This window comes from Melospiza georgiana, chromosome 5 (assembly GCF_028018845.1).
Source record: "Melospiza georgiana isolate bMelGeo1 chromosome 5, bMelGeo1.pri, whole genome shotgun sequence".
In the NCBI taxonomy this organism is placed as follows: domain Eukaryota; kingdom Metazoa; phylum Chordata; class Aves; order Passeriformes; family Passerellidae; genus Melospiza; species Melospiza georgiana.
The window spans coordinates 3,566,910-3,590,349 of record NC_080434.1 but is presented as its reverse complement, the minus strand read 5'-3'; the positions used below and the strand labels follow the sequence as shown (position 1 = coordinate 3,590,349).

The following is a 23,440-nucleotide window of genomic DNA, read 5'->3' as shown; positions in this document are numbered from 1 at the left end:
GCTAGATCATCTCTCCTCATAACCAAGCTCTAAGGATGGATGGTGGGCTCCTAGAGATCTTACTGTCCAAGTCTCTTGCAGGGAGATCCTAAGGGTGGCTATAAAACCTCTATAATAAGGTCAAGAGTGATGACATCCTGCATTCAAGGTATGCTTTGACATTGAAAATAGTGTAGGCGTGTACCAGAAATATTCTGAAAATCACATAAAGTTCTCTTGTATTGCCAAGTCTTGGTTTCTTGCTCTTTGCAAAGCACAGCAGCAGAAGTTACCTAAGGAAAAAGCCGGTTACATAGAATACTGTATCCTCTCCAAGCTGTTACTTCAAGTGGTAAAAAGATAAAGAAATCATGTAGCCATGAGGGGAACAGATTTGTGTTGTGTCTATGAGAGGTTTTTGTGACCAGTCATTCTATACCATTTTTCCCCTATTAAATATGCACAGTGAAACAGAACAAGTTAATGGTAATAAAATGAATGATGATGGTTCATGTGGCATGTTTTGTGGTGCTCTTGAAAACAGAACACCCTATAAAGTGTGTGTATGGTTAAAAGTCATGTACAGGGAGGGTATAGCAATAGGCCTCTCAGGAGTTTCTCTCTGGCTGCTAAGCTGAGGCTCTGCAGCTCAAGAATGATTTTGTGCTGGCTTTTCTGGCATGCCAGCAATTTAGTTTTCATGCCATATGGCTCTTTTGGCCTTGAAGTATAGACCATAGGTTCTTGTCATCTCTTTTTGCAGAGGAGGAGGAGAGTGTGGAAATGTTCAGTAAATTGGGGCTATGCCTGTACCTTGAGAATTCATTTAAGGCTTTATTTTGATGGCAATATTAAAAATTCCAGCACAGGATAATGCTCCATTTCTTGCTGAGCAGTGATTTGAATGCTAATTTACCAATTATTTCTTAGCTGTACTGATAGAATGAAAGTAGTACCTGAGAAATGTTTCATTTTCATATTCTTATTCTTATCTGTCTGGTATTCTATGAAATCTCAAGCAAAGAAAGTTCTATCCTGATTACAAAGTTTTTACACTGCTGCAGTTTTACCAGTTTTAAACAGCTAAGATTGAAGATCCCCATATGATAAACAGTTTACATATTTCAGGAGCTACTACATTAGTAGAAATAATGAGATATCATAAAATAATTACCAAGATAATGATGCTTAAGATAATAGGATTAACATGCTTTAAGTATGTTGACTTTTAAATTGGTAGTTATGGTATCTGTTAATGCTGACTGTGACAGATACATATGTGCCTTGTAATCTTAAATAGACTATAAGTAAAGATTAAAAAATATCAACTCTTGTGAACATAAATTTGTTTTTGCATCATTAGTTGAAATAATGTTGGGATAATAACATCTATATGAAGTAATATGTGGATAAGAACACATCTATGCATATCTGTTAAATATGAATTTATGAAGAGTTCAGTGAAGTATTGTTTAAGGCTGTGACTCTTTGTTATCAAGGTCCAGTCTGATGTTAATGTATGTTTTACAAAGATAAGAGGAAAGTTAATAGGGCAACAGTGGGAGGAAAAAGTAACTATGAGTAACTGGTTGGTTTGTGTGTGCTGAATTAGATGCAGCCTTTCCCTTTTAGATCCGTGATTAAACTGTCTCATCCACAATGCCCGTTTATATTATGGCATCTGTTGTGATCTCTGCTCTAGTTTTGTTGTAATTGAGTTAATGTAATAGGAATAATTGTAAATTTTTCTCTGCTTCTGGCCTTAATTCCATGGCAGAGTAAGGCTGCATGTGGTGTGCCTGCAGCAGCTGCCTGGCTTTCTGCTGCTGTGTTTTAAAAATTGCATTTGATACAAAGTGTTGCAAATGAATTTCTTGATAGTGGAAGGTACTCCTGTGTTCTCTGTGCTTTGCCATTTATTGAGTATTGTTGCTGAAATAATTTCTTAATTCTTTTTCATTTACATTTATTGTTGTCTTCAGAGCTAATTTAAAATTACTTATATAGTTTAAAGGAATAAATGACATTTACTTAATTTTTGAATCTGTAGGAGACTGAACCTAGGACAAAATTTCAGGTTCAATGTCAGCCTTTTTTTTTCTTGACCAATTCAGACTGTTGTTTTCTTCATCATAAATAGTTTTCAAAAGTTTCAAACAATGAGTGTTGTTCAGAAATCTACAGGAAATGCACACATCCTTTTTTTTTGGCCTCTAAGCAAAGTCAAAACTGAAGAAAACTTGAAGTGTTCCAGGAAACAGGCCTCCCTGTTTGTTAGCAACCTTATTCTTAGCATGTGCATTCAAAATGTTCTCCACCCCTACCCCTTCAAGTCCTTTTGTTAAGTTTTATTTATGTTTCTGTCTGGTTTCTGTCATTACTTACCAATGAAATCTACAGACAGGAACCCAATTGTCTTGACACCAATTAAAAAAAGATAAATCATTGAGGGCTATGATAGTGCAAGTCAGGACTTAGAGGAACATACCAGGTTTTATTCTGCATAAAGGAGCATCTAAACTAGAGCTTTGACTGTGTTAAATCCATTTACAAATGTTTTTGGCTCAGTCAGGGTTATGCCAACTATTTCATGAAGCTTAGCACCGTTTTTCTTCAGATGAATGACATGAAGAAAAATGAGAAAACATTCGAATCTAAGCTTTCTAGCTGAAACTGTTTTCTACATATGCCCTCCATCTGACTTGAGTCAGGGGTGGGAAGAAAGCCTTTCAGTGAAATATGCTATATTTTTCATTTCTCAGCTGTTAGAGCTGAGCTTGGACTGTGAATTTTCTGAAATCCTTCTGTTACCGCAGATGTTGGTTATCAGCGTTACCAGGTTGTTACTGTTGTTTTTAAGGTGTTTGCTGCCATATGTCATCCAACTTGGGAGAGCCTGCTTATTTAATTTACTCATCATTTTATTGTCACAGAAACAGTACTTTTTGAAAGCAAACCTAAACTAACAAGGCTTAAGTCTTGATCCTGCTAAATGCAAGTTCATAAAATGGGAAGAAAAAAGGAGTTTGATCAGTTGTTTTAGACAAGGCACCTTTAGGTCTGACATATTATTAATAATGAAATTAAATTAACAGCTCTCTGAAGGGTCATCAAGGATCATGAATAGTTCAGGTTGGAAGGAATATCTGGGGGACATCTAGTTCACTTTCTTGCTCAGAGTGAGAAAGATTGAGAGATGGAGACCCCACAGCCTGTCAGCACTCCTATTCTGATATTTGAGCAGCCTCATGATTAAAATAGTTTTGTCTTGTGATGGAAATTTCCTGTGTTGCAATGTTTCCTAATGTCCCGTGCATCTGCAAGAAGAGTCTGGCTCCCTTTTCTCTGTATCCTGTCATTCAGTAGATGGAGACAGCAGTAAGGTCTCCCTGAAGTTGAGTTCTTAAACCTGAAGTAACCCAACCAGAATCACAAGTTAATAGTGGAACAAGCTACTTCTTGCAACTATAGATCCCCTCTGAAGGTTGCTTTCTTTCTTTTTTTTTTTTTTTTTTTAACTTGTGTTTAAACTAGTTTTGAAAGGAATAATTTGGTGAGCACTGCATTTGAGCACTTACTGATGCTTTAGGCCATAAAAAATGCTTCCTGCAATGTATGTGATGCAACTGTAGATGCCTAAGTTAGCTTGAGGTCAGTGACCTCCATGCAGGTAGGACTCAGTTCAGCAGAAGGATTAGCCTTGTAGGACGCCTAAGCTGGCATGAGTGTTAAGGAAGATGGAGTGTGTTGAGCTTGGATCTTGAGTCAGGATTGCTGGCTCATGTTTAGGAGTTCTTTCTTCACAGAAAGACCTGAGTGAGTTTGTTTAATTGGGTTTTCCCTTCCCCTAAGGTACTTAGGGTATTTCACGTCTCTGTGAGTCTTCTCTTTTTAATTTTTTAAATAATGCATCTTCCTGCTGCAGATAAAGCAGAAAATAATTATGTGACTGGCATTAACACAGGTTTGAACAGTGTTGAGGAAGTGTGATAACATTAGCAGCCAGAGATGATGTATTGGAGCCTTACAAATAGTGTTAGGTGACCTTACAAAGAGACAAAATACTTTTCCTTACTGTTTAGCTGGGTATGGCTGAAGCTTTTACCAGTGGTCACATCAAAAAGGGGCTTGGAAATCTATAGTGGTTCACTAAATACTCTGTTCTCACACCTCATTAACTATAGTCTTAATAGTAAGGGGGGACTGTAGATGGAGGCAAATGTGCTGAAGTCCTGCTGCCCCTGCCATTGGAGGTGTTGGGGAGGAGGGAAGAAATCAGCTGGAAGACCACAGTCATGGTCTCACAACAGTGACTGGAAGGACTCCAGGGAGTGTTGCTGCATTCATCCAAAAGGTGGAACAAATCAGCTGTGGGCAGGGGGGCACTCAAGGCACAGAAAGTACCTTTCCAAGTCACTTTGCTGTGTGATAGGTGTGAGTGAGCCTGAAAAGCTTTATTTTGCTGTTAAAAGTAGTGCATAGACTCCTTTATCTAGGTTCTATTAGATGAAGTTTGTTAGACTCTCCATGCATGCATCTGAAGTAGACAAAAAACATTAAACCAAAATACAGATTATTAGCCTGCAAATTGGCTGAAATAACAGTATATTACTTTAAGAACATTAAACAGTGTTTTTACTTCACGTTTATGCTGCTTTCCTATTCTCTGTGTGGTGAATGTTGGAGGGATGGGGATGTTTCTGCAGTGCTTTCCCCTTAGGAAGGAGAGTGAGCTCCAAGCTGATTGACAGTGGGAACAGTTTCTATTTCTGTTTTGAGTTATACTCCTTTCTATATAAATGCATCATGAGTCACTGCTCTTTGTCTATACCCTGAAAAATGTTTCTCCATCCGCCCACCTGTTTGGCCACTGTGGGAGTGAATACTCCAGTAAAGACAAATATTTGTGTAGAGCAGCAGCTGAAAATGCAGAGGGCCAGAAGTATCTTTGAAGAAAGAAGCCCAAAAAATGTGAACCAAAATTATGTAGGATATCTAAAGGCTTCTCTTTTGTTTTAAAAGTAGTTTACAAGGCTAAATGAAGTCCATTGTCACAGCAGGCTATAAAAATGTTTTATTTGCTGTGAAAATACTGAATAAAAGAGTTCCAGTTGTTTTGTTACATGCATGTCCTATCCTCAGTGCGCTGTCTTGCAAATGAATACAGCTCCTTTCTACCCAAAAAACTTCACTTAAGATAATTTTGCAAGTTGTACAATGTGTGATACATAAGTATTAATATGTGCTTAATGAACAACGTATAATAACCTCATGGACAACTGACAGTCTCTGTTTTACCATATGAGGTGACAATATTCGCATAAAGACCAAATGATACATTACTATTGCCTTGAATTCCAGTTTTATTCCTTCTGTAACTTTAGTTTATTTCTTCCTCTTATGATGTATGTTCTGTTTTAATTTCAGAGTAACTGGTCTGGAAGCTCTCATGATTCAATCCAATCAAGGAGAGTGGTTATTTCTCACAATATGGATAAAGCACTGAAAGAAGGTGAGTCTTAGGAGCATTAAAGTCTGAATGTCTCTTGTCCTTTTAGCAAACCATAACTGCACAATGTTCCAAGACTTTAGAATATCACCCTGGTTTCTTCCATGACATAAAATGTAATGGCAAGGTCTTAGTCTTCTCAAGAAATCCACTGTGGTAGGTAATGTGATGTTGCTTTTGCTATTCAGCTGATATCTTGTCACTGTAGTGGCTGGTTTTTACAGAAGTAAATTGAAATACAGTCCTTAATACTTATGCACAAAGGGGTAGCACTTAAAATATTCTTGACTGGGTTTTCCTGTACTGAGAAATCCTGTAGACTTTTGCGTACAGTCTTCCCATTTAGTGCAATTCTTGCCATTAAAACTGAATCTAAAATCAACATTTCTATTTCTGACTGATAGAGTATATCAACCTTTTGTAAATATTTTATCTAATTTTGAATACTTTTTCCTTTAAGATTTCTTTGCAGCACTTTTTCCTGTATTTTTCATAAATTGAGAGTATCTTTGAAATTTATCATTGCTTTAAATGGGTTGGTTGTCTTGTGACACCTTGTTATGTTTTTAAAGTTATTTTTATGAATAGCTATTAGCAGGGTACGTAGAAAAATTATAAATTTAGAGCACTACCTACCTATGTCATTGAGATGGATGCATGAGGCCATCCCTACTCAGTAAGGCTGAAAGAAAGTTACTAATACTTAAATGATTCATTTTTCAGAGTTAAGTACCTTATGCTGTGACAGCTCATGCCTTTCTGCTATTTTTTTTCAGAGCAGCTTTTACCCTCCATTCTCACACTGAATTTTGGAGAGCAGACTTGTCAGATTTTGTTTTATTTCTTCCAGGCCTAAGTGATGAAGCCAACTTCTCCGTTTTGCAGTTTGACAAAGATGAGGCTGTACTTTTTGCTCTGCCATACAAAATGTTTTTGGTTTGAAAGGTGACTGATTGAGTCATCTTCTGTTTGAGATACTGAATGCAATCATTTTGAAATACTGAATGCAATCCCAAAAGCGAGAGTTTATTTTTTATTAGCACAAAATGATCAGTCTCTCTGAAAATAGACAGGACTTCTTGCCTGTGACAGTTCTGAAATTTGTAGTTGCCTTGATGTGAATGGTGTTTTTTTTGTTGGGGTTTTTTCCCCCCCACAAGTTTGTGGATAAATAAAACTTTATTACTAGCAATATTAAAAATACCATCTGTATTTGTGTTTCCAATCTTGCATTGATTAGGATTAAAGCATTTATAAATCCCAGGAATTTTGGACAACTTTTTACTGTCTAGGTGTAATGTGCTACTCAACAAAATGCTTTAGAAAGCCTTATTCATTTAGCTAGGGTACATTCAATTGTAATGAAGTTTCAATCTTGGGGACCAGTTTGGACTGTTAGTGCCTCTTGAGGTTTTGGGTTGTGGGTTTTTTGGTGTTTTTTTTCCCCTTAACGGATTTTACTTCTTTTTACATTACCTTTGAGATGCATGGATAATGTAATCTGATTTCAGAAATGCTGTTGCTGGGTGTGAAGAGACAGCCCTTGGTTAATTCGGATTTCTTCAGCTCTGTTTCATCATGGTGTAATTAAGTTGGCCTGGGGTTTACTGTTGGTTGCTAACTACCTTGCCCTGCTCCAGAACTGCTGTTGGCTGTTGGTCATGCCATGCTTTTGCTGGTGTTATAGCCAGGCTCTGTGGTCTTTTCTCTTTGACTTTAGTGTGGTTCACCTGAGGGTCTGTGCCACTTCAAGCTTGCTTTACTGCGTTTTTCCTGATGTTCCCATCAAAGTCTGTTGGAAAGATCCTTGGTCATATCCTTGGTTTAACTGAAGGAGTCATCCATGTTTCTGTTCCAACCATCAGTCTTATTTCAATAACTAGTAGATGTTTAGATAGTTTTCCTGTGATAGTCACTGGCTGATAATAGTTGCTTGTGTCTTATACAGCTTCTTGTCTTGCTGTGCTAAAATTGTTGGGAATCATCCTTTTACAGTGTGCCTCACACTAAACACCACCAAGAAGGAGCTCTGTGTATGTTGGTTCACAGCTCTGCCCTAAATGCCTTTGTTATTTTCTATTAAGAGCAGAGCAGTGTAACAGGTGGATGCTTTAGAGTGCTGCTTCATTATGAATAATAGGATACTTGCTTTAGCTGTAGATACAAGGTGGGGGAAAGCTGTGAATTAGCCCTGCCACAGTGTGTTGTGGTTTATGAAATCTAAGTGTTCAAAATTAGAACAAGCGCAAGGCTACAAAGAGATTTTCCTTGTTGAGGATGGCAGAAAGAAAAGGCCTTTAGTTGTCAACCGCAAATCTCCTTTTCAGCTGAGTAGCACTTGAGTAACTAACATTGAAATATGTTTTTTTTTTCAGTACTTTTCATGCTTTCTGTTGAGAGAATGATTTGATTTTTGTTTGACCTTCGTTTACCTTACGAAAAGAGAAGATAAGCCACTTGTACAAATACCCTTCAGTGCTACCTGCTGCTTGTCTGGATTCCATGCACACAGTGGTGTGCTGAGAGGTCTCCTGAGAGAGGCTGTGCCCAGTCCCTCTGGTGCTGCTGTGCACACTGTGTACTGCTTGGGTTGAGGCTGCAGCTGCCAGGAGATTGATCTGCTGAGGGGGTAGCTGGCCTCCCAGCAACTGAATTTCATTTTCTGCTTTTATTGCTCCAAGTCCTGCGGTCTTTTTTGTTTTTCACAGTCATTGTCTCTACAGTTTTAGCAGTGCCAAGAAGAATGGTCTTCATATCACTTAGCTGCTTCACTGGGTCATTTTTGAGTAAGTAGAAAAGTACAGGCCACAGCTCAAATCCTGGCAGAGCTCTACTGGTGAAATTGTTCCGCTGTGAAAATTCACTTGTTTCTTAGATCTAAAAATATTTCCTGCTGGAGAGCCATCTCTTCTTTTGGAGTGGGTTGTCTTCCTTCAAGCCTGCCTTGAGGTGACCTTTTGGGAAATATTTTGGGTATTTAATTAGATATTTTTTATGGATTAGATCTTGCCTATCTGTGTTGACCCCTTAGGATGTAACTGTGTTGGGGATGTAAGGTTGTACTTCCTTTAGAGAAAGATTGGGAGAAATGATGTCTCATTTCCCAATTTAATATGTGCATATTGGTATTTAGAAAAAGAACTCCTGCTACTCTCTATTTGAAAAGCTAGTAGATTTAAAAAAATTATTTATTTTAATTTTTTTTTAAGTTTTATTTTTTCAAAAACAGCTTTCAAAACAATTTCTTTTTTGGCCACAATATCAGCAAACCAATTTGAATTTATGTTCTCTGTGCTGTTGGGATTCAAACATTTGAAGCTAAGAACTCTTGGCAAAAGGTGCATGTGAAAAATTATTTGGACATAAATTTGTCTGGTTTTATTTTACTACATTTCCTACATTTTTTCTATATTGTTTATATATTTTTATGATTTTTTTTCTGCATAAAAAAACAGTAAAGACAGAAATGCCAGGAAAATTTTAATAAAAGTGGACCAAAGACTGGGGAAATTGGGATACTGTCAGGGATTCCTTTTGCACAGGACCAATCCATCCATGCACAAAGATAGCATCTAGCCTACGAAACCTGTCAGTTTCATAGAATTTGAATATAGAAATAAACCAAGAAATGCTAGTGATTTTCAAAACAAAAACTTCAGAAGAGCACTGAAATCTTTAAACCACTATTGCTAGTTCACAGTCACTGAAATGCTGGCATTTAGACATCATTTTGTCAGCCTTTTACACCATGGTCTAAGTAAAGATTTAGTAGCCATAAGAAACTTCAGTAAAACTAATAAGCATAAAACCTCATCCTCTTGTATAGCTAAAACTTAATGAAATTTAAAATACTATAAGTGATAAATGTCTTTCATCTCTTTCAATTTAAATCTTAGTGTCTTGGAAATTATAAAACTGAATATTCAGAGTATTTATTAGTAATTTTATTAGTAATTGTAAAGCTGCCTTTAATGTAGGGGTTTTAAATTTTCTTTCAGTTTTTTGTTGTCATTGTTCCTTGTTTTTGGGTTTTTCTTTTTTGGTCCGAATTGACTTTTGGCAGGGGCAAAAGGTAGTGGCTGTAAGAAGTAAATAAGCATTCAGCATTTACTTCTCTAGAACAGTACTTTGACAGGTACTTGGCTGTGGTATAGTCTGTCATTTTTTTCTATTAGTTTTTTATTGAAAGTATTTTTCTAAAAGTATAGCTTATTATAACCCTATCATGCATGCTAGATCTAGTGTAGTAGTAGCACAGAATTCTGGTAATAATTCTTGGCTTTTTGAAGGTGGTTTCTTCCTGCAGGATCCTAACACAGTTCACATTACCATTGTATTTCTCCTTTATGGGTTGTAATGTTTGTTGCTCTAGAATAACTCAAGGCAGTGTTGTAGCTGTACCTTTTTTCATTTGTTCATACAGTCACAGGAGAGTTTTGGATTTAACTATAAATTAATGTAGTGGTTGTGGCTTCTCCAGGGTTTTCAGGAAAGGACTTTTACTTGTTGAAACTTGGGAGTCTGTCTGCATTTGCATAGAATATTTATGCTCTGTTTTTTAATACTGCTTTGAGAAAAATAGTAGGCATTTAATCCTTGTTATTCAGATTTTTGTTATTTTTAATAAAGTTGTATAATGAATCTTAGCAATATAAAAACTGTCTAGTGTGAAGCTCTGCCAATTGCAGATTTGAAACCAGTCTGACCTGCAGACCCTGGTGGTGCCACTGAACCTCTCAGTGTGTGAGAATGAGGGAAGGGTCTAGAGGGATGTCCTCACTGAACCTCCACACAAGCTTCTGGCTCTCTATGCCCAACACTGTTTTAGTTTACAGTGTTTAAAAAGAGTAGTTGAATAGGCTCAACTTCAATTTCAATGGGAATGGCATTTAATCACATTGTAATAACTTGGTTCTTCTGAACTAATTTAGGAAACCCAGTGGAAATTTCTACAGTTTTGCACCAGACTCATTGTGGTCACTGCATTTGATTTGATCAGAAGAAATCTGTTTTATGATTGTAGTGGATGAATTAGTGGTAGCAAGGTTCTGTCCTGAATATGTTCTGCTTCTTTTTTTATTCCTTCCTTGTCTTCTGACTGTTGTTTTCAATGCTTTAGAGAACATGTAGTATAAAAATAATGAGAATAGATGCATGAGCAGATTTCTTCTCTGAAGGGAGCAAGCTGCTCTCCATAAATTTGTTATACTTGTTTTCTGTATTTCCTTAGAGTGCTGAAAAGGCACCAGCTGCATCAATGGGCATGAAATGAAAGCAGCAGCTGAACCCCAAGGCCAGGATGACACAAGGCAGTGTCTTACCCAGGCTTAAACTGGCTGCTGTCAGTGTCTGTGGCTGGTGTCCTGTTAAAATTGCATTTGTTTAAAAGCTGTCTCACTGCTCACTTGGACATACATGCTGGGCTCTAAAGAACCCTGAATTTTATAGAGAGCAGCACTGCTGTGATGCAGGAAGGGTGACAAGGAAACCACGGGAGTCATGTAAAGCCACAGAGTTCTGAAGCACAGGTGCAGAAAAATAGGGTTTAAAGCAGTGTAATCCTTTTAAGGTATTGAAAGTATGTAATTGGCAGAGTTAAACACAAATGAAATATTTCATAATTGCATGGTTGGTTTTTGATGATGATTCATGATCTTTTGTCTCTAGCTTGATATTGCCAATAGATTTTGTGGCTCTTTTGTATTGAATATGACAGAATTCATGAGTGGCTAAAAGGAACAAAAAGAATGTATTATGTAGTGTGCTGGAAACAGAGCTCATTTTGGAGTGGAGTTGCTTAAAAAGTAATAAATTATTTTATTAAGTTTATTGAATTATAATAATTATATAATATAATATAAATTATATTGTATGAGCTATATAATATAAATTATATGTTATAGCTTATTTAAAAATTAATATATTAATGATCATTAGGAATAGATTTTCTCTGAAAGACAATATGTCTGTAAGGGATCAGGATGCACATTCTGCTCTTGTGGTCTTGTTTTTTAGAGCTCTGTTGAATTGACTTCTGTAGGAGCCACCACTCCATACAATGGCTTGTCCTCTTGGGCAAAATATGCTGAAGAAAGAGCTGCTTTGCACCCTTGCAAAGGATAGAGGGGGTGTCTGTGAGAAAATCTGGATAGTCACTACCTGCCACTGATGCTGATTAAAAAAATACCACAGTGCAGTGTGCTGCAAGCACGCTTGATTTGATGAAAAGGAAGAATCTGTGCTGTGGTCAGCTTTCCACAGTGTTTCAGACCTTGCAACAGAAGAGAGTAACTAAGCTATAACAAAAAAGGTGGCTGCAGAAGGACATGGGGACAGCTGTGGAAAAATAGATTCTTAAAGTGTATTTTGTTGGAAGACTTGAGATAAGTAATAAAACTTCAGATTTTAAAATGCTATTTCCTCTGTTCTGTGGTGTCTTAACAGATTATTCCTCTCCTTGCTTATCAGAAGACCACTATTTTATAACTGTTTTTATCACTCTAGTATTTGTGGGTAGGAGTTTTCAGCGAAATATTTCATCTATTTTAGATGAAATATTTCACTGAAAATTTTAGAAAGGGATTTTGGAAGTTCCTATCCTGCTATTTGGCTCTGCATACTTTTTTCTCTCCTGGATTAGGAAAAAAAAATAATTAAACCTGTTATATATTTGTTTACAGAACTGTGGAATTTTTTCTGAATTATTAATTAAAAAGCCTTGAAATGACTTAGCAAAAGGATTTTAATATTTCAGCATACTCATTGAAGTGATTCAGTTTCTTTATAAACTTGAGGAAGCTAGTTTGTGAAGCATTTGACTAGAAACTTTAATCAGTTTTAGCCATTTCACTGGAAATGTTTTCATCAAGGTTATATCGGTCGAGGTTTGCTAGTTTTGCCTGAAAGGCAGGTGAAAATATTTAAGCTATTGCCTATTAATATGCTATTAGTTCACTGTTGCCAGTTCCAGGGAGATTTTCATAATTTATATAATTTACCAAACAAACAGCTTCTATCAAAGTAGAAGGTAAGCAATTATGGAGTCTTATGATTACTTTGCACTGTGGGCTTACACTGACAGATGAGATGGGCTTTTGATATGAAAGTTTGAATCCAGATGGTTTAGTAAATAAGTTACTCAAATTACCAGGCCCATGACTTTATTCCCTCCTTTTTTATTATCTGGTAGATGCAAATTGACTCTTACAACCCCAGCTTTTCCCCCATCTTGTTGCAACTGCTAAATAGTTCATGTGTTCTCCCTGAACAGCTCCTGCTCTCTTAGACTTCCAGGGACATTTGCTGGAGTGAAACATCAGTAAAACTGGTGACGCACAAATGCCAAAAAGCAAAGTTAGAATGGTAGAAGACAGTGTTGCCACGGCATTTGCAATTACAGTAATGTTGTTATTGCCTGTCAGTATGGTTTGGAATGCTTCGTCATTTTTAAGTTCATGGGGTCTCACTAATCCACTTGTTCTCTCTTAGCTCTTCTGATCCTGTAATGTACTTTCTGTGGTGGTGTTCTGTGTTGTATATATCTTTGGAAATCCAAAAATATTACCATCTTCCCTTTCTAGCCATGACTTTGGAATGGAGACTGTTCAGTTCCTATGTAAAGAGAGCTGGCTTCAGCCTGCAACATTTTAGACACAGCCAAATTTATATGATAGTTCATATAACCAAAGGCACTGCTGAGAGACAGGTATTAGTCTGAGGTTTGTGTGTAGCTGGTAACCTGATTGTCTCAGCAAATCCACTTTAAGGCTTTGCTTTGCACAGTGACCTGCAGTAACCTGTTAGGTGCGGATTGCTGTAACCTTGCCAGCCTGACTTCCTTCGGTAAGAAGTGGATGTGAAGCCTGTTACCCATCCAGTGTTTGAGATGGGTCGAGGGTTACATTTTTCCTGTCTTGGTGTGCTTTGTCCTTTTGCAGTTTTTGCAATTTATTCTTTTGTTTCTCCTTTCAGTGTTTGACTACAGCTATAGAGATTACATCCTGTCCTGGTATGGGCATCTGAGCAGAGATGAGGGGCAGCTGTACCAGCTGCTCTCTGAAGACTTTTGGGAGATTGCCAAGCAGCTGCGACAGAGGCTGAGTCACATTGATGTAGTTAAAGTTGTCTGCAACGATGTAGTGAAAGCTTTACTCTCACACTTCTGTGACCTTAAAGGAGCCAATGCCAGGTAAAAACAAATTGCAGTTCTTTGGAATTTTCTGCTTCTCTCTTCACTTACAGATGTACTAAATCAAAGTGATGAAGACTGTGTATAAAACTGATAAAATAGTTCAAGCTTATTACCAGTTTTAGAGATCAGGCAGGCTTCAGGATGTCTGTAAGGAAACACTTGGACTCCTTTTTCTAAGAGTTGGGATTCACTACTCTTTTCAGTTTAATCCATGAATCCTTTGTTCACAGTAGGAGGTGGGCTGTGTGAGCAGTTCCTGCAAAGTGCTGTGAACATGCAATGGGAAGAAGGGCCACTGTTAGTGCAGTCAACAGACAAGAAGATAGTTATTTGCACCTTTCCCAGAATAGCACCAGGAATAATTCCATTCAGTTTTCCATTTCTTCTAGCCCTGGGAGGCAAAGCCTCATGATTTCTGTAGGTGGCCTGTCCTGCAGTAACAAGATTTTGCTAGTGGAAAAATTGTTGGCTGTATTTTCTTTCTCTGCTTAAGTTATCTTGCTAATTTCATAAATTTCCTGTTTGGTGAGGATCTCTTTGTCCACTTGAAAAAGCCCTGAATACTACAGTTCCACCCAAATTGTAATTGCAAATAAGAAATCTTAGCCTATGCAGCTCCCACATCTAAATGCATAATTTGTCCAATTATGCATGGAACCTGGTTTTGTACCTGCACTTACCTGCATTTTGGTTATCCTAATTGGAATATGCTTTGGCCATTCAGATTTAGACTCTACATTTTATTCTGTGAAGTTGTTTTACAGTTAGATCCACGTATTTTTGACACCCCCTCAGACAAAAAGAACAATTGTGTTCTGTCAGTGATCAATCTGTTACCACTGGCACTTCTTTCTCTTCTGTACTAGAAGACACAGTTAATGTATTTGTGGTAGATCCTAGCTACATTTTATGTAAGCTAATGCATAGAAAAAGAAAAGACACTAAAGGGTGGTTACATTCAAGAAAAAAAGAAATTAAGGTGTGTGTACTTTGCAGTAGATCTTGTAGTGGGTTCTAGGTACTACTTTCTTTCAGCTCTGCAATGACGTAGAAATCTCTTAGATAAAACTCCTAAGTGTGCTCCTTGATTTTTAAGTGTCATGCTTGCACTTGTCCTTGATCAGAATAAAGTGCTTGCTTTTGGGAAGAACTTGATTTAAACAGTTAAAGAATGAGGAAGTTGAATTATTTTTGTTGCTTGCTTTTTGCTTTTTTAAAATCTAAATGTTTTTCTCTTTGAAGCCGGGGATGTAGGACCTAGAATTGCAGAATTATTAAGTAGTATTAAAACTGATTGTTGGTGAGGTCTTTGTTGGATTGTTATTTCCACTATGTAGAACTAAAATTCTTTTGGTTATTTTCTGGTTAACTTTTCACTTGGAAGTAGTAAATGCATTTTAACTCTGGATAAAACCGCATTAGTATGGGAATGAAAAAAAAGTCCTATCAAGATTTAGTGTAATAGCAGGTTAGAAAAAAGCCAAACAAACCAACCCAACAGCTCTAACCAAACAATTTATAGAGGCTGGAATTGGAATTAGTGACTATTTTTTTGCAGACTGCAAGACTGAATTCACAAGGAGAAAGGTCTGGTTTTAATGTGCTAGACAGATCAGCAGCATGATGCTGCATGATGCAAGTTGTAAAGCACTAGAATTTCCTCATGCTGCTCATCCAAACTTGTTCAGAAAGTCCAGGGAGCTGTATGGATATTGCACAGGGCTCACCATTTCTTAGCAGATGGAGAGACAGCTTAAATGCTATGTACAGGCCAAGTCAGCAGAAAGGTGACATTGTGCTCATACACTACAGATGGAATTTGTGCTGCTGAGTGATGTGAGCATGCATATAATAAACCTGAAAGCACAGCAAATATTCAGATAGTGTTTTCTATTTGAGAATTTGTAGTTTTAACAAGAATTGGAGTTTTGTACAAATTGCCTACAGCTATGGAGTTTACTGTGCTAGAACCTGCTGACATTTTAAGGTATAGACTGAGAACTAAAAAGTATGCTACTTCAAGCTTGGAAGCCTTTAATTATTTCCTGTATTGTCCTGATTTTCAACTGGGATAGAGTTGATTTTTGTCCTAGTAGCTGATATGGTGCTGTACTATGGATTTAGGTTGAGAGTAATGATGATAACACTGGTGTTCCTAAGCAGTGTTATGCTAAGTCAAGGACTTCAGCTTCTCATACTGCCCTGCCAGTGAGGAAGCTGAGGGGGTGGGCAACACAAGAAGCTGGCCAGTAACACAGCCAGGAGAGCAGAGCCCAGCTGGCCAAAGGAATGGATATTCCATACCATATAGTGTCATGTTCAGTATATCAATTAGGTGAAAAGCTGTCTGGGGTACTGCTTGGGCATCAGCCAGCAGGTGTTGAGCATTTTCATTGTGCATCACTTGGTTTATATATTCTAATTCTATTATTATTGTCATCATCATTATTATTAATTTCCTTGCCTTTTCTGTTCTATTAAACTCGCTTTGTCTCAAGTTGTAGAATGGTTTGGATGGGAAGGGACCTTAAAGGTCATGTAGTTCCAAACCCCTGCTGTGGGAAGGGGCACCATTCATTGGACCAGACTGCTCAATCCCCCATCCAGCCTGGCCTTGAGCAGTTCCAGGGATGGGACATCCATGACTTGTCTGGGGAACCTGTGCCAGTGCCTCACCACCCTTGCTGGGAAGCATTTCTTCCTAATATCTAATCTAAGCCTCCTCTCAGTTTGGAGCCATTGCCCCTTGTCCTGTCACCACAGGCTCTTGTAAATGGTCTCTCTTCACCTTTCTTTTTGGCTCCCTTCAGGTACCTGAAGGCTGCAATTAGGTCACCCCAAAGTCAGGAATTTTACCTTTTTTTCCTATTCTCTCCCTCATCTCACTGTGGGAGGGTGAGGGAGTGAGTGAAAATCTGTGTGGTGTTCAACTGTCTACTGGGTTGAATCACAGTTGAATTGCCACAGTTCAAACACAAAAAATTTGTCTTCCTGAGGTAGGGAACGCAGATCTTCTTGATCTGCTTTGCTTTCTGTTAATGTTTTGAAGACAGTAATAAATGTAAATTGACATTCACATTTCCTTCTGTATCTCATAATGAATCCAGTTAGTTTTGGATGATAAATATAGTGGAACAGAGGCTGTAATTAGAGAGAGGTATCTTTCCTGTTGTGATACCTCATGGAGTGCTCTATCATTTCTTGCCACTGAGTTTATACTGCAGCATGATGGCAAAGGGCATTTTGTCCATTGTGTGGCAGCTTATGAAGTTTTAAATACCTCTAATACTGTCTATGGAGGGGGTGCCACCTGAGCCACTTTGTCTTGGTTTTCCTATATAAGAGGTAATCCACTAGCACAGCAGAAAGGTGTCATCCATGCCCAGGAGGACAGATGTCCTGTTTTTTCAGAGTGAAGTTCATGTGTTTTGTGACTAGGTGCATGTTGGACACAAAAGCTCTTTACTTCTTTCATTGATGAACTTCAATCTGTGATTAACCAGGATGTCTGAGGGGATGAAAATAGGCTGAGGCCCTTCAGAATGAGAAAGGGTGCTACAGTCTTTTTTTTTTTTTTGCTCCTGCTTTTCATCTGGCTTATCTGAACCATCTCAAACATTCACTTAGTAATAAACAGCTTAAGGTAAATAGCCAGTAGAGGCCAGAAATGAAGAAAAGTGCTGGCAGGCCTTGTCTCCCTTCAAAGCATGGGTGAAGGCCAGGTTGGATGGGACTCTGGAGCAACCTGGTCTAGTGGAAGGTGTCCCTGTCCATGGCATGGGTTTGGGACTGGATGATCTTTAAGCCTCTTCCAGCCCAAACCATTTTATGACTCTTTGATAAGAGGAGAGGCCATTTCCATGGTGCCTGGTTGGAGACAGGGCACTGGGAGAAAGGAACATTGTAGTGTTAGGTCTGTTTCCATTTCTTTATTCTATCCCCTGGCTTTCCATGACAGCAGCTGTCTTTCCTGTGTATGCCACACACATCCACGGAGTGAAATAAGGGCAGAGACACTTCTAGCCATGGGCAGAACTGTTTGGAGTGACGTGGAGCAATGCAAGCTGTAGGCAAGACAGTTCCCAAATTTTTTATCCTGTATGTGTCACTGGGGTGTACTTTGAGGTTCAGTTGGGATTTCAAAGGAAACTGCCACTTTTCAGTGAGAAAATTTGTGGCATTTTGAATAATTTAGATAGGAAACCATTTAATTTCTAGTATTGGCTTGGTGTATAGAAATGGAATATGATAGTTTCCTGTGTCCAGCATTAGCTAGCTTATGAATTTGAGATACGGAGAAAAAGTCATACCTGGATTTATTTTTAGAAGCCACTGCTCTTTTCCCATATGTGCAGGATCAGGAACACATTTATAACAGGATTAGCCAAGTGCATCCTGCAAGGGTAAAGAGGTCTTAAACTAGAATTTAAGCAAGCTGAATACTGGCAATACCATTTTATGCAATCAAGGATGGACTGTGAGCTCAGTAAGGTGGTGTATAATGATGGAAATGGTCATGTTGGTATGTGGGTGCAGTGTTGTCTGTGGTGGCAGTGTGCTTTTCAGGGGCTGAAATTATCTGCTCCCAGGAATTTAGTCTCCTTCTGGTAGCATGATATATTTGTTGAAAGCTAGAAGCAGCTATTCTTCTGGATGAAATCCTCAGTCAGTGCCAGAAGGACTTGAGCAAGATGCAGAGAAGTAGTGTCTTTCTGTGAAGCTGTCCACATGAAAGGGAGTTCCCTTTCCCTTTCTTTGGGCTGAGAATAACTGCTCTAAATAGTTACAGAACTATTAACATTTGATAAGTAAACCCCTATTTTTTGCTGGGTGCAGCATAGGTAAAATAAGATTTGCCTGCATTATCTAAGTAGGTATCATGGTTTAACCTCAGCCAGCAAGAGTCCCACACAAACCACTCACTCACTGCCCCACCAGCATGCTCAGATCTGGAAGTGTAAGTGCAGGAACTTGTGGGTTAAAAGTGAGAAAACTTGTGGCTTGAGATAAAGACAGTTTAATGGGTAAAGCAAAAGCTGCATACAGAGCAAAACAAGTAATTCATTGACCACTTTCCATGGGCAGGCAGGTGTTCAGCCATCCCCAGGACAGCGGGGCCCCATCACATGTAACAGTGACTTGGGAAGGCCAACACCATCACTCCAAACATCCCCCCTTCCTCCTTCTTTCCCCAGCTTTACACACTGAGCATAGTGGCCTGGAATATCCCTTTGGTCAGCTGGAGTCACCTGTCCTGGCTGTCTCTTTCCACCTCCCTGTGCACCCCCAGCAGTGGGTGGTTCAGAAGCAGAAAAGGGTCTTGATGCTGTCTGAGTGCTGCTCAGCAATAGCAAAGCCATCTTTGTATTATTAACCTATGTTCAGCACCAACCAAAAAATATTTGGTCAATGGTCCAATACCATCCATTAGGAAGAAAATAATCTAAGAAAAAACAGCAGAGTAGGCAAGTGGGATTGGAAGGTAGTTAATCCTTGTGTCTTGAACCCCCTGACAAGCAGTGATTTTTTTGAACAAACACCAGCAAGAAGAGGTCAGATTACCCTGGATGATGATGATGATTATTATTATTCCCCTATATCTTTTGGTTTTGAGTGTTCTATCTTTAACATGCAGCCGGGGCACTTTTGACCCCAGAGACAGAGGAATAATTGATTTCTGCAAACATGAATATGTGGTATCACAGGCTGCTTCTGACCAGTTGTCTACTACACAGCATCTGTTGGTATATGCTGAAGTGTTTTTATGTGTTTTTGTGCCCAGACTTGCAGCATAAGTTATGACTTAGCAAAATGAATGCTTGGGGTCTGCAGGCTGCTACCAGGGCTGATTCAGAACCTATAGTTAAGAGCTCAGTGCTCTTGGAAAGTGTTGTGGGGAAATGGGGAAATTGCTGCTTAAGTGATCAGTATGGTAAGCTGTTTGGGGATTAAAGTTTGTATCATACGTGTTTTGGTAATATTCCTTTTGTTTTCTGTTATTACAGACAGGGTAAGGGGAGAAAATAGCTCTTAATTTTCTGTGCCCAGGTGAATACCTTGGCATGTATAGGGTATATAACTTCAATTTTTTGTGACTGCAATGTGTATTGTGATAAGATAGTGAAAAAAAAAAAAAAGAGAGCGATGTCACCACAAACTGATTAAGAGCAGACTGATACAAAGGGAGTTATAAACACTTGAGATTTAACTTGGTTAATTCTATAGATCCAAGTTATCTGACAACTAAATGCCTCCCACAAGTCTTGTTTCTCTTTTATAATTCCATTTGCCAGAAACCAGAAATGCTAAGAGCTGGTTACCACAGTCAGCCTCTGGAAAGGTGTATCAAGGGGATTAGCATGAAGCTGTAGAGATTTGTTGCAATGGGAACAGCTGTGTATGAAAGTGCTGAGAGCAAATTAGTCATGAAAAACCAAGGCCTGAGCATGTTATTAAATTCAGCCCATAGCTAGCACCAGGTCTGAAGCTCACCATTTGTTTTCATGCTTCAGTGTGGGAAGTTAGGTTTCCTGTTAATGCTTGAGTGTAACCTTGATACCATAATAAGCATTAAGACATCCTAGTGCTGATGTGGTCATACCACAATTTGTGAGCCATTCATAAGTTCTTTGCCTCTGTTACTAATATGGCTTTTTCCTGAAAGAGGTAACTGTGGCATGTATAAATGAGAGGTTTTATGCGCCATAAACATTAGTTGAAATGATTTATAAAACTTGCGGATTTATCTTGATAAAATAGCAGCTGTGGAAATTTTGGGTTTGGCTTTGTCTGCTGTTTCTATTTTTGTTGGGCTCTCTGAGGTTTATGTGATTTTCTTTTCATTGCCTTTTTTTTTTTTCTAGTATATTTGTTATACTGGCTTGTAAAGGTCTAAATTTTTGTTTCTTTTATGTCTTAGAAAACTTGTATAGATCAAGCAGTTTTTACTTTGCTGTATTGTCAAGAAGTTTACAGCTCTGAGGGTGATACAGGTGAAGAGATGCAGCCTGCTTGTGGCTCTGGTGGTTCTCAGAGTCTGTTTAATGAAAATGCATGGTGAATGTTGAAAATACTGATGACACTTATTTAGAGTTGCACATCCACTTCTGCTCACAATTGTACTGATTGAGACTTAAATAGAGCTCTGCAACGCTGTCTCTTGAAAGACTAAATAAATATCAAGGCTGAAGGAAACACTTTGTTATCCACCTATCCCTTAAGTAATTTCCTGTAGAGGAATTGTTAATTTTTTACATGGTTTTGTTGTTTGAGGGGTTTTTTTTTGGTGTTTTTTTTTTTTTTTTTTTTTTTTTTTTTTTTTTTTTTTTTTTTGGGTTGTTGCTGGTTTTTTGGGTGCATGGTTTGTTTTTTTTTAGGGGGGAGGGTATGTGTGTGTGTAAATTTGCTTCCTGCCTTAGTTTCAAAGCAAACTGACTTAGGTTTGTCAAAGATGCTTTGTGTCAGGTTCATGCATCCAACCAAAAATACCAGTTTTTAATACTCCTGAGTCAGATGGTTACCAGATGGTCCTTGTCAAAAATATGGATATTGTCATGGTTTTGGGCCTGGCAAAGCCAGAGCCCCCATGAGTACACCTTCTCCCTGATGTCTGCTGTGAGATGTGACCAGGAATAAGCAAAGCAGGCTCCAGCTTAAACATAAAGAAAAGTTTATTAACTAAACTACACAAACGATTACTAAACTACACACAAAAGGAAAAAAGAAAACACAAGGAAAATGAAAACCTCACAAAAACACTCTCCTCCTCCTCCCCCCTAAATTCCCAAATACAATCATCCTCCAAAATCACCAGTTCTGGGTCCAACACCACCCTTTAGAATGCTCAAACTTTCAGTTCCTCAAGAGGAGAGGGAGTCCTTCCATGTGTCGTGGTGGCCTTTTCCGTCCTTGTTCCGGCGCTCTCACCACCGAACAGGGATCAGGGCTGCTTGCAGGGTTGTCTTTTTAAGGATGCTTTGTCCAGTTCCAGAAAAGCACAGTCTTGCACCTTTGGGACATCTGTCCCCCCCATATTTTATATACCCCCTGGGGCCGAGGGGTCCCCACACTGAATCTTCTTTGGCACTGGGACATTTCTCCCCCTGGACTCAGTCTCTGTATCTCACGGAAACATAGCTCTGTCCATGGCTACACAAAAGAGTCCAGCATAAAATGCCACTCCATCTTCTCCATTCTTTCAACATCTCTCACTCTCTCTCTGGTCCAGACCTCCATCACTCGCACATTTCCTTTGTCCTCCTCCACTCTTATCACTCGTCTAGGAAGGGTTAATGTTCTGTAAGGTTTTCATTGTCCAAAAAGGGTTAAAAACTCCTCCAAGCGGCTGGACTCCTGGCTGTACCCCCCCATCTCCTCAGCCGGGCTGCCTGCTGCCAGGACATGTTTACTGAATTTCAAGGTAACGGCCACAAACACAGGCTGCACTCTCTCTCTCTCTCTCTGTCTGTCTCCAAGGCGGGGGGGGGGATGGCTGCCCGATGTCTCTTGGCGCTCCTCCACCCTTCCATCCTCCAGGGCCTCCTCACCCCCCATCTCTGTCCAGGCCCAGGCCTACCACATGGCTGCCCCTCCCCTGCCCAGCAGCAGCGGCTGAACAGGGGAGGGAGATCCGACCTCCGTCCCTCCAAGTCCCAAGAGAAACTCGCAGGGCCGGAGCTCTGCTTTTAACCCCTGTGTGTTCTCGGAGGTGTGTCCAAAATACCACTGGCTACACCAGGTGCCAATATCAAAATCCAAGCACCCATTGGTTTGACCGCAGCATCCCAGAATTCCCACTTCTTCCTGGTCAAACCACCACAGATATCTAGAGTAGATTCTTGGGGAAAAAAGATTTCCATGAGGTTGCTGTATTGGGAAACCTGGAGTTCCAGGTGATAGTCTGGTCTTATGAAGTGGCCATAGGTCCTGCATTCCTGAGAAATGAGGTATTGTTGTTAAAAAGGTGTTGATATTGGCTCAGAGTTGCTTACTTATAGTATGGGAAGGAAATGATGATTCTTCTATAAGCCTGGTAATGTTTTAAGTGCTTCTCTTCAGGAATACTGCAGCAAATCTGGTCTTCTGCTTTCCTTTATGAAGTGCTGGATGAACTGTAGGCTCACAGCAGTAAGGGGTCAAGTCTTAGCCCTGCTGACACTCAGTGGGATACGCAGGCAGTAAATGCACAAAGCCACCTCCGAGCAGAGGATGGTTACAGTAGGTGTCACTTTGTTCCCAAAGAAAAGTGCAGCTTGGAACAGACCTGGTACAAAGGAACTCACTTAGGCAGGTCCTATCTATTCATCTATATTTGTACTCTGCTGCTTAATCTTCTAGTGCTTTGAGGTGCAACTGAAGGAAATCCCTTTGCTTTCTGGCACTATATAAAAGTATTGGATAGTGTTGAAAATTCAGGGAAGGCTCTTCGTAAAGTTACAGAAAAGGAATTTGGGCAAGGTTAAGGCTGGCTTTGTAGCTCATGGGGGAGAGAAGATGGGTATGATCTGTAAAAATGCTGTATAGAGCATATGTTCTGTCTACTGTTTTAAAAAAGTCACCTGCATCTTGACAAATAACTATTGTCACTATTGCTTCAGTCTTAATTGTTCAAGAAGACACAAATGAATTAAGTTGCCACTTGCCATTATTCAAATATCCTCTAAAGGAGATTAATGGAGCCTGGTTTACAGAGCTTGTATCATGCCTGTTTTGGAACTATTTTCTAGAATGCCACATTTATATTAGTTCACTGCACACAGTTG

At 39.0% G+C, this 23,440-nt stretch overlaps 1 protein-coding gene across 1 annotated transcript in view; it reads left to right on the top strand.

Moving 5' to 3' along the window:
* SNX25 (sorting nexin 25) overlaps window positions 1–23,440 on the top strand; it is an 80,933-nt gene that overhangs the window by 6,135 nt on the left and 51,358 nt on the right. Inside the window, exons 2-3 of the mRNA XM_058023849.1 lie at window positions 5,407–5,491; window positions 13,460–13,676. Of these exons, the coding sequence (XP_057879832.1) occupies window positions 5,407–5,491; window positions 13,460–13,676 (302 nt within the window). The remainder of the gene's footprint in view (window positions 1–5,406; window positions 5,492–13,459; window positions 13,677–23,440) is intronic.